The 11,812-nt window shown below is 32.5% G+C and overlaps 1 protein-coding gene across 1 annotated transcript; it reads right to left on the reverse strand.

Annotated features, from left to right (window-relative positions):
• Positions 1-194: 194 nt before the first annotated feature.
• Positions 195-8,467, reverse strand: LOC8284771 (BTB/POZ and MATH domain-containing protein 4). Its single transcript, XM_048378046.1, has 4 exons — positions 7,916-8,467; positions 4,586-4,931; positions 4,197-4,476; positions 195-724 (listed from the first exon to the last, which is right to left on the reverse strand). The coding sequence occupies exons 1-4, from the start codon at positions 8,308-8,310 to the stop codon at positions 537-539; spliced, it is 1,209 nt and encodes a 402-aa protein (XP_048234003.1). The 5' UTR covers positions 8,311-8,467; the 3' UTR covers positions 195-536.
• Positions 8,468-11,812: the final 3,345 nt, after the last annotated feature.

Here is an 11,812-nt window from a genome sequence, read left to right on the forward strand (position 1 = left end):
CCATTCTTACTTATTATAGAACAAAGTTATTTGTTTTAGGGTATATGCATAAATAATAAGAAAACACAAATGATTAAAAACTCAAATTTGTAAATGAATTTAAGGATCTTAAATCTCCAACTGTATGAAATGTGATGCAAAACTAGACAGACAGAAACATTACCTAACTGTTAACAGAAGAAAGGGATTTTGAGTAAGGTAAAAGTCAATTCTCTGCACTTGAAAGATTAGAATGTGTTAGCAACACTACAGGGGAACAAAAAGAAAAAGAAATACAGAGCCATGTCCTAGACTTGTCCAAACCCAAACTAAGCTTGAGACTTGAGGCTTAGTTGAGTTGAGTATGTCGAATACCTACGTGGAACCAAGTATACAAACCACAGTTATCAACCATCACAGCTTACAACAGACCTCCAAAATCTAATTACATTAGCAACTCCTGCCACATTACAAAATGTCCATGTTTCCTAATCTTTTTTTCTTTCTTTTTTCTTTTTTCATCATCATCTGCATTTACAAAGACTAATCTTCGGATATTAGGTTCTCTGTCTTACCCTCCTACCATTCGTGTCGCCACCATCTGAGAGTTGGGCCCATACGCTACGAGATTTTCCCCCTCCACTGCTGCATTCCTCCTCGCAACCTGCCACTGTCTTCAGTAGCTCTGATTGCAGTAATGGGCAATTCTCCTTCAGGTACTCAAAGCCGTCTGACCGCATTACAGCTGCAGAATACAAAAGGGATTCAGGATCAGAAGTGCAACATCTTAGATTCTGATACCAAGTTAAAGAATTTCAGTAATATTGATTTGCTAATAATAAAAAAAAACCAAGAACATAACAGACTCCACATTGTTTTCCATCTAACTGCAACTTCATAGTAAATTGCTTCTCTGTTATACTTGATTTCATTTAGAAATTTAATGCGTAATAAGGATGGCCATATTAGCAAAGCAGTAGCCAGTAAAGCCAGAAAACTGACATTTATTTGATCCTGTACTATTGATGCTAGCCATAATTACCTAAAACACAGATTGTTCTCAAGAGTTTAGGCCCTTCACTTTCTTTTCTACAGAGAGCAGGAGGATGGAACACACGTGTATCCAATCAATGCTTGCTTCATTTTAGTGCAGCACATTACTACTACGATATATTATTGAAACAAAAACAATAGACCATTCCACGTTCCCATTTATGTTTCTGCAATCCATTTATTAATTAATTATGCTTTCAGAAAAGCTATTATTGGTTGCGGAGGAAGACAAAGTAAAAGCATATTATAACAGTTCCATTTCAAAGGAAAAGAAATAAGCGAATATTACTCATTTGCTCCATGGTAAGTCTTAAAATAATAAAATAAAAAATAAAACAAACATAAACACGCTCTCTTTATAAGACGTCCTTCTATGAAAAAATCAAATAAAATATGGCTCATATACACCACATAGCATGAAAGAAATTGAATTTGTATTCTGTAAAAACAAAAAGAAAATTGAACATTTCTTCAACCACATACACCTAAACTTCCGTCGCTGGAACTGTCTAGTATTTCAAACACATTTTATGAAACCAGAAGTTTAATTCTTTAATTTTGCTCATAGGATTACCAATTATTGTCAATTTAGGGGACAATCACAAAAACATCCTTGCCTAACAATTCTTCTTGAGCAATATTACCACCTTCAACAAAATGAAGACAAAATTCTCCAACTGGAATAAGTCTTTACGTATGAATATCCGCCTAATAACTGCTACTCCAATCAATTAGTGGGAAGAATCAATTATCATGTGAATAAACAGATAAGAACTTTGTCACCAGCTAAACATTTGAACTAGATAACATAAGGAAAGGCAACAGAAACTATTAGGAGGATTTGCTGATAGACATAGTTGAAGAAAAGGAAACAATACCAGAAAAGATTATTTCCATAATTTTTCTTTCTTACTTTTAAAGACTTGGGGCTTGTATAGTTATAGAAACAGTTTCCTGTTTCCCTTTACAATTTCTGTTCCTTTTTCTAGTTCTTGGTTTACATATTTCACTAGAACACCAATAAATAATATTCATTTTGTTATTCTTTTCCTATTCATACTTAATGCTGAATTCAGATCTTCAGTAAATGGTGATAAAATATTACAGGAGAAAATTCTTTTTGTACATTAGAGCAGCAGGGCAGATGAAGTTGTCCCCCTGGGAAACCCCTCCGTATGGCCTACCCTGATTCCAGTGAGGTTGAAAATGATACATGTCTTCATTTTGTTCCTATTCACTATTAACTTTTATCCTCAATTTAGGTTTGACTTTGAATTTCAATAATAAAGTGGTGATAAGATATTGTAGGTATAATATTTTTTATGCTCATTGAAATATTTGTAGATGTATCGTGCATGAGAAACGATAATTCCTCAGCTTCCCATTACCATAACCACTACCACTCCAATTCCATTATTTAATAATTATTATTAAAATAATGTGTGGTAGATGAGGCAAGCAATTGCTGTATTTGCAACAACAAATTGATGATGGTGGTATGAGCAGCACTGGACTAGCAGAAGTGATGGTCCTGATGGAAAAGGGATGGTGGTAGTTATGGTTGTGCTGTGCAGATATTTGTTTCTTCCCCCTATCCTCTAATACTTTTCATTACTCAATCCGGATCCTTCAAATATTGCAAAGTTACACATCTAATCATAATGCCCAAGTACAATGAAGGGCCAGCATATACTCTTGAACCAACTAGAGCATAGAGAGCCTAAACATTATCCCTGAACAACAAAAGAAGCCAGCACAGCAATGTGTGATTTTCTTCTAAATCCCGTTCACATAAATATTTCCAAAATGTATACGTACTTCTTGTAAATAATTCTAATCCAATAACCCCAAGAACATAAAACTTTTCTATTTCCTCTTTGATACCTTAATTTTCTTCTTACGCTTCTACAGCATCACAATTATTAGTGAGTTTTTATATGAAAATCAAGATTTCATATGAAACCCAAAAATAAGCTTAGGAAAATATTCACTTCTCAAACCCATAAATAGGGAAATTTGTCTTATGTCATTACACATGTTTAAAAAAAAAAAAAGCATTTATGTTGGCATCCCATGATTTTTTAATCATCAACTCAGATCCAAAGAATATCTGGGGATCAGTCCGAAAGCATTTTCTTCTAATAAAATTCAATTCTAGATTTATAGAGAGGCACAAGTGCACCTCAATAATCATCCCTAAAAGACTCTACATAATAGCCTGGCAAAACTTTTTCTTTTTTGAAAAAGAAAAGGAAGAAAGAATTCTAGACTACCCATATGAACAATGATTTTACCTTTTAAGTCGAACAAACTTTTCATCAAAGTGCAAGCAGACAACTTGTTTCTAATCAATTTATATCAATATTTTGCAACTTAATCCAAAAGTTTGTAGTTGGTACTGTTTCAATGACCATATAGAAAGATTATACTATCCAGCCCAGCAAAAAGAAAAAAAAAAAATTATATGAAAAAATGTGTAGCAGCAAAAGAAAATTAGTTCTATATTTATGAAGCACCGACACTCCTAGGAGGTTATGCGTCTTAGACACTTGGGACATGCTGGGGACACGAGAAGTAATAAAGTTTGCAAAACTTTACTAAACTTAAAAACTAGTGGATCAAATTATAAAAATATAAAACATAAATCTTTTAAGAAAACCCTAGCCACACTTGATCTCTATATCTCTCACACTTATTTCGACAAAGAAATCCTTCTCTCTACCTCTCTATCCCTTCAATTTGTTCCTCACTTTCTCTCCATTCAAAATCTTTTCTACAAGTTGTTTCTTTCTCAAATATTGTTGCTTGTAGATGAAATGGGTGAAGAAGAAGATATTGAACATGTTTTAGACTTATAGTTTAGTTTATATGAATGTTATTTATATAAATTTATATATATATATATATATACATAGTTTGCCATGTTCTGCTGTATCCATGTTTCACTTTTTTAGAAAATGCCGTGTCCCATATCTGCATCCATATCCGTGCTTCATAGTTCAAAATACATGTAAGGATAAGCATAGAACCTATACACACTTGTATTTCTCACACTAGTATAATGCATGCCCCAACACATCATTGCTTCATCTCACTGAAGTAGAAATATTAACACTCTAGACTATGATAGACTGGAGAAATTGCAGAAGGAAACTAAGCATTACCTGCAAGGTTTTCAGCAGCAAATCTTAGGCAAACAGCTTTTAGTTCAGTTGCATGATTGCAGTCCGCCAAAGCCAAAATGCTGGCAACAGAGTCCACAGAAATATCCTTGCAGAGATGAGACTCACACATCAATCTGAGTCTGTCCAGACCATACTTGTCTGCTGCTGCTAACAGCTTCGCTGTTAATGTTTCCGATACTGCAGAGAAGCAAGATGAGCTAGATGTCTCTGTGTCTACATCTTCAGTGAGGGTATCTCGATACATGAAATGCAACATGGCCTGTAGTAAAGCCCAAAATAACACAAATGAAAAATGCATAAAATATTTAGCACAAAAATTCTAAACCATTGTGTTGCAGACACAATTAAATGATTACTAAACAAATCACCTTGAAAACTTTAGGTTCTAGATCAGTAATAAGAACCTCTTGATTTTCTTCTTCTTCAATGTCAAAAAATTTAGATCGAAAAAGGGGGGAGCGGGCTGCCAAAACCAACTTGTGAGCATGAAACTTTTCCCCTGCCACATTAAAAGTAACATCTGAACCTTCCAAATTTTCAAGCAGCATGCCAAAATGTGCTCCTATATCAGATTCTGGCACCTGAATTGAATGTAATCGTGGACAATCTATTGCTGACACCACTACCCCAACAGTACAATTGATTTTCAAGCAATCATCCTTCAGGAAGTCAGATGTCTCAAGCAAAGCTCGCCTAAAAAATCGCTTGTATCCCCTGAATTAAAGCAAACAAACAAGATTAACACCAGGTCAAGAGACATCTGGTCCTTTCATAATCAGACTAAGCACCAAGCCGGCAATTTCTCAACAAGTCTGTTGAGAGGATACCCAAAAGAAATTGAAAAGACATAAGCATTCAACATTTTATAAAGTCTCACAAAGAACTGTTGGGAATATGAAGGCAAGGAAAGCGGAATTTAAAAGGAGGAAAACAATAAGATGATTCAAAAGTTTCAGATGAAAGGCATTTATTTGGCATGGCCAAGAATTTTAGTTTCTATTCCAACACAATCCACAGAGGACAGATAAGTCGGAATGAAGAAAAGATAGCATGTTCCTTCCCAAGCACCCCAAGCTTTACATGACACGAGAATACTGCATTAGAAGCATGATAAATTAAAAGGTCACTTAAGCTAATATTTTGAGCTTGTCAACAGAAAAAAAAAGAGGACGTCGAAAAACATTTGAATATTTCAAATAATTGGTTCCGCAGAGGCAAGCTCTTAAACCAGTATTCACAGAGTATTATTCCTTCACCCACCAATGCAGACAGGTATGCAGATTAGGATATGTCCTTTCAGTGGGAATGGACAGGGGCCAACCCTTGAGCCAATCTTCATGTTATTTCCACACATTGTACCAATTTTTCATGTTCAATCAATCATCAATCTTGTGACAGGTCAGTAACATAACATAGGATGAATAGGCTAAAGACTATATTAGACATAACAAAGACCAAGATACAAGTCTCTGATCAAAAGTTGGCACATTTAAGAAGGCAATCAACAGCTTCTGCAAACAGATATTATAAAAAAAAACAAATAAATAATAAAATAAATAAAAAAGAAAAAGAAATTCACATTTATAGTATAGAAAACAAGGAGGCCAATAGATATTACAGGAATCCACATTTAATGTTAAACTAAAATAAACACCAAAAGAACATTATATCCAAATAAATTAAGAAGAAAAAGGCATGACACAATGACCTAGTTTGAGCAGTTTCAAATTCTCAATTTTTAGGGTTTAGCTAGAAAATCAAGAGAGCCCATCAGAAATCACAAACACACAGAAGAACATAGGGCAAAACCGCACATCACTAGATCTCCACACCAAGAAAATCCTTCTTCTCATATTTTCTCCTACTTAAATCACATTTTCCCTTGTAAAATCATCAATCGCATCAAAGAGCACATTAATTCGTAACTCTCAATCTTGTGGTGCTCTTCCACATTTGGTTCCAATAAGTTTTCCAGCTGATCAACTAGAAATAACTCAACATCATAGCTTATTTCATTCACGACAATGCTAAACATATCCAAATATTGTAACAAAGGAAAACTTTTCTGAATGCTACTAAAAGAACTGAAGAAATTGATCAGCAAACCTTTCATCTATGCATAATACCAGCTTGTAAACGCCCATATGGAATTTCTTAGCAGAACAACTAAATGCATGCCAACATCTTTTCCATGTCTTATATAGTCCACAGTCGCCTTCTTCCATAAGGTTTTCATCTCCTACTGCTTTTTCCGGAGAATCAAAGATAACATTCATATATACATGTAAACATGCTAAACGAGGTTGTTCGGCCCCAATGAGCACGGGCAAGCAAAAAAATCCAATATCATCCATCATTTTTCTCCTTGATTATTATAAATGCCCAGTCCCTTCACTGAAAACTCTTTTGATAACCAAGCATCTACATTCTAATTTTGCATTTATTTGTCCCTTTTATCCCAACCCTTTAAAAGATATGTAGGTTGCATAAGGTGCATTGTCAAAACAAATGAAAAAGAAGCACCTTGATGAGGTCCCTAGAAAAGGATTGCTTAGTTGATTAACTACAAGAATGGAAGGAATTGACAAGATGTACGCATCTCATAAGAATAAATTAAAATGCTTAATGCTAAAAGTGATGAATGACATAAAGTTAAGAGGTTACTTGACAAAATGACATTAACTCATTCAAAGTTATAACAGTACTCACTGCCAACCAACCTTCATCACCCTCAGTGTGCATAACTGCATATTTCATAACTTTGAGAGAGAGGTATTGAAAAAGCTACTTGAAAAGAAGAGATTGAACTGCACATTTTTCGAAACCTAAATTTATGCCTTCTACTCTTATATGTGGCTCGTACAAATGCCAAGCACTATTAGTTGGTGAGTGTTTGAGCATTGTTATGCACAACTAAAGTCATTAGGCCGTATTGACCATAATCATCAACTTCCTTATCTCACTCTTTCAGGAAAATGTAAATCATCAATCCAATGCTAGTTGGAATGTCTTTCACAATGCCGTAAATACAATTCCCCATCCTCTTGTTTGGAAAGTCTATGAAATACAAGAATTCAATCCAACTATATTCTATTCTATTTAAGGGCGTTTGGTTCATAAAAAAATATGATAGGAATGTGAATGAAAATAGGTGACTCCTCTTGTTGGTGTTTGGTTCATCAAATTCCCTCATCAATAGAAATCACCTATTCTCCTCCCCCTTACGGAATGAACTTTTCATTCCCATAAAAATCAAGTGAAACTAATTATAAACAGTGAAACAAGTGAAATAATAATTTATCCTTTATATTTAATTATCTTTATGTATTTGTTGCGTACAATAATAACAAATTAAATATTATCATTTTTTTTGACAATAATCTAAATGTTATTATTAGTGTCATCGAGAAACTGAATTCGATTCACATTTCACACTGAATTAAGAGATAATCATTCCCATTTTCATTTCTATTGTTCCATGCTCATCTCCATCCTCATTCATGACCTTGAACCAAAGGGGGTCCTTAGTCAATTCTCATATCTGGAAAGCTCATAATTGCTAGATTCAATTCTTTCAACTTGAAAAACAAAAAAAGAAAGAACACAACCTAACAAATTTCAAAAGAAATGAAAATCATGCTAAAAAGTTAACATCATGTTACACAAACATAAATTCCATATAATCAAAATCCACTTACCACATGCTACCGCGATATTTAAGTGTGTAGGGACCACTCTCAAGAGCGCGATCAAAATGGCTATGAACCTTATGTTTTCCATTCCCACTCTGGTCAACAAGCGTGAGCTCAAACAAGGCCCTTACATCAGTACCTTCACTAGCGAGCGCGATAAAAACCGAAACATAAGCTGAATTATCCTCTGGATTTTTACCGTCGGGGTAAAAATAGATGGCCCACTGATACCCGCCCACCGTAAAATTATCGCTAGCAATATGTTTACCCACACCCATTCCTTTTGCCAATGAGTATCCTTGGATCACGAACTTGTGGGATCCATTCACCGTTTCGGTTAACGATCGGGACGATGTTGGCGATACTAGAGAGTTTGTTGCCGTCGTTTCGGGCTTTGTCATTGTATTGGTGTCTGGGTTTTGTAAATTAAGGAGTGACAATTCATGGAATTCAAGAGGAATTTGAATTGGGTTCTGAGAATTGTTTGATTTTGATTGTGAGATTGCGAAATCAGAGAGGATTTAGGCTTGGAATTTTAGTGAGAAATGAGATAATTTTCTTTCAGAGGAGAGAAAAAGGCATAAATTTGCTCCCTCGTGTTTATTAAAATAGTCAAATTGGCACTTAAAGTTGTTTTTTGGACAGATTGACACTTCTTATTTTGGAAGCATTCTATTATTTTAAACCGACATCGATCCAACATAAAAATATGAATTATTTTATTACTTAAGAAGTTGATACTATAATATAATTAAAATTAAATGTACATAAAAATTAATATAATTATAAATTATAATGAAATATAATTTTGGATTTTAATTACATGCATTGTATTGTTTATTACAATTTTGATGAATAGTAATTGCATATGTTAAAAATTAACAACAAAATATAATTCAACTATTAGTTTAATAAGTCTATGATATGGATTCTTAATAGCCTAAATAACCATATCTTAAAGATTTCAATTAGAAAAAAAGTCTGAAGAGCCTACAATGTTTCATGAAAAGAATTGCAATGCCATTGCTGCCTTTGCGAATTAAGTGTGCCATTGCAAACTATTGTTTTAATTACATTTATTTGGCATTTATAATTTAAAAGATTATGAATTCTTAAACTCTTTAGCTACAAATTAGTTAGATCCTAGCTTGTAATTATGAATTTATGTTTTTTATGCAAAAAAATTTGAATTGAAGATCGTTGAAAAATGAAAAGTTAATCGATTTGAGATGCATGAATAACTATATAAACACTGATGAAATGAAATACAAATATGAACGATCTGAATTGAAATAAAAGGAACACTGATGGAATGAAATATAAACATGAACAATTTTTATTGAAATAAAAGGAAATGCTTAGAAGTTAACAAAACTTTTGAATATAATTAGGGCAAAACTCATCATTTGGTCCATGTATTTTTTGAATTTGGTTTATTTCATCCTTATTCACCTATTTATTTTAAACAGTTCATATACTTTCTTTTACTTTGATCCTTTTTTAGTAGAGCATAAGAAATGGTGATACACTGCTAAATAATTTCCACCAAAACGAAATTAAAAAGAAACGCCACATCATAAATATGGAGATGACATGGAAAAGGCAATATAGTCTTTTTGAATGAACTAAAGATGATTTTAAAACCAAACTTTACCATATATCATAATAAATCTAATTTTGTTATCAATAATAATTCATTCCTCCTCTCATCTATTTTTTTTTTTTTTTGTTTCTATTTGATAAACTAGATTATTCAGTAATTTAGGTATTTTATAGTTGGCATCAGGGCGGTTGATTTTAGAGACACTTCTTTTCCGGTTCTTCTTTTCTTTTTCCTTACCCATTTTACTATATCACTTGAATTAGAACTTCATTATTTATCAATTTCTAATTAAAAACAAAAGAATACAAATGAGTTCTCTTGATGATTAGTTTATAAGGTTAGATAAAACTTAATAACAATATAGATCTTGATTTACAAACTAAGAAAGGTTTAGGTAAGGATTTTAAAATAATTACGAGTAGTTTCTAGACTGCTGCTTCAGTTTTCAGCAAGAAATTATAAAAATAGATACAAAATAGAAGCTTAATAACAATAATAAAAAGAGAAAAAAAATAGTTGATCAACTATATTTCCGGTTGAGAAACCTATTGGGCAGCAATATAAAGAAACCGAGTCGAAAACTGTCAATTATGGGTTAGAGAGAAAATCTTGTCAGACGGATTTGAGATTCTCTCTCGACGCAAGAAGGATCTCTTTTGATAATTCTTGTTACTCTTTTGACAAGCCTCATGCTTCTTGGGATGATTAGTATTATTAGAATTTTTCTAAGAATGCTTACTATGTCATCTATTGTCGAGGATGCTCCTATTTAAGAGTGTCAAGATGGCTTATGACACGTGAATTCAATTCATTTATTATGTAAAATTAACATATTAGAATTAAACTTTAGCGGATACATGTCAAAAAATGGGTTGACACATTTATAATATAGCTTGAAGCGTGTAGTGTAGCAGGTTGACAAGTGACCTCATTATAGTCGATTTAGTTACTATTTAACTAAACGTGTTATATATGTCGTGTCTTGTTATATTGTTACCACATACAACTAATTAATTTAGTTACTATTTAAGTCAATATGTTATACATGTTGTGTTGTATTACATGTGTTATTGCATAACCAATTAAGTAAACGTGTCACTCATGTCGTATTCATGTAACCCATTTATATTTTTTGTTTGTGTTAGGGATAAGATACATCAACATGATTAATAAATGGACCGTGTTCGTGTTGATCCTAATTGTGTCACTTAAGTAGGCTGACACAACATGAATACAAACAATTGACTCGCTGTGACACTCCTACTCCCATTAATGTTATTTTGAGGTCTAATGTCAAATTCCATTTGAAGAGGAACAATAATCTCACTGCTCAAAAATTACATTGTTTTATTCATGTAACACCATAATGCCAACTCAAAAACCTACTTGGCAATTATTAGATACTACACGCGTATGTAACAATAATTGCTTTCATATTTCTCATGCTCCGTTAGAAAATGACTACATAAAAGAAAAAATAAAGGTACAAATTAAAACCAAATAGATGAAAAGCTCCTAAGATAGCTTTTAAGTGAGATAGACCAATTAGAGAGAGAGAGCTTAAAGTAAGTGTTGCTAGCATTCCTCTTATAAAGTAGTGTTTATTATTTTCTATTTACTAAGTATATATAAAAATATTTTTAATTAATTCCTAAATAAGTAAAAAGAATACAACGTTGGTAAGTAAAATATTATTATATTAGTTTAGTTGGAGTATTAGACAAAAAGTCAAAGTATGAATATATGATCTTATACATTATGAAAATAAAATATTCAATTAGCTTAATTAAAGTAGCAAGAGTATTTGCTTTTACGAAAAACAGATTCAAATTCTCTCATACATACTAAGTCAACTTTGTCTTTATTGTGAGTGTAAGAGAGTGATTATTTCATGTTGTATAGTCCATGATCCATTGAGCCTCCTATAAATAAATAAAAATTAAAATCATTAAACTAGAAGATATTTTATTAGAATTTTGAGAACTAACACTATTTATATTTTTCTTCTACCATTGATGAAGCAAAAGCTTTAAGATTCTATTTTTCAAAATAGACTTAATAGTCATAAAATCCAAACTTTTATGTGATTTTGCCAAAACTTTAAATATTATCAATTTAGCCTTAAGTTTGCTATCTAAGAGCAATTTTTATCAAATCTTATTGTTGGTCAAAATTGTATTAGATGAAAAATGACATGTAATTCACATAAATAATTATTGCCACATCATTTACTAACTAATGCATCTTAGTTAATCTAACTAAACTCTACCCACTTGGCCTTAATAAAAAAGAAATAACCC

The sequence above is a fragment of the Ricinus communis genome, chromosome 8 (assembly GCF_019578655.1).
Source record: "Ricinus communis isolate WT05 ecotype wild-type chromosome 8, ASM1957865v1, whole genome shotgun sequence".
Taxonomy (NCBI): Eukaryota; Viridiplantae; Streptophyta; class Magnoliopsida; order Malpighiales; family Euphorbiaceae; genus Ricinus; species Ricinus communis.

What these genes read in the sequence shown, in the direction of transcription:
- LOC8284771 (XM_048378046.1), bottom strand. Translation starts at nt 8,310, where the DNA reads ATGACAAAGCCCGAAACGACGGCAACAAACTCTCTAGTATCGCCAACA. An exon ending in TAGAACCTAAAGTTTTCAAG is followed by an intron (nt 4,477 to 4,585) that starts GTGATTTGTTTA and finishes GCTTTACTACAG; the next exon opens with GCCATGTTGCATTTCATGTA. An exon ending in TGCTGCTGAAAACCTTGCAG is followed by an intron (nt 725 to 4,196) that starts GTAATGCTTAGT and finishes TGTATTCTGCAG; the next exon opens with CTGTAATGCGGTCAGACGGC.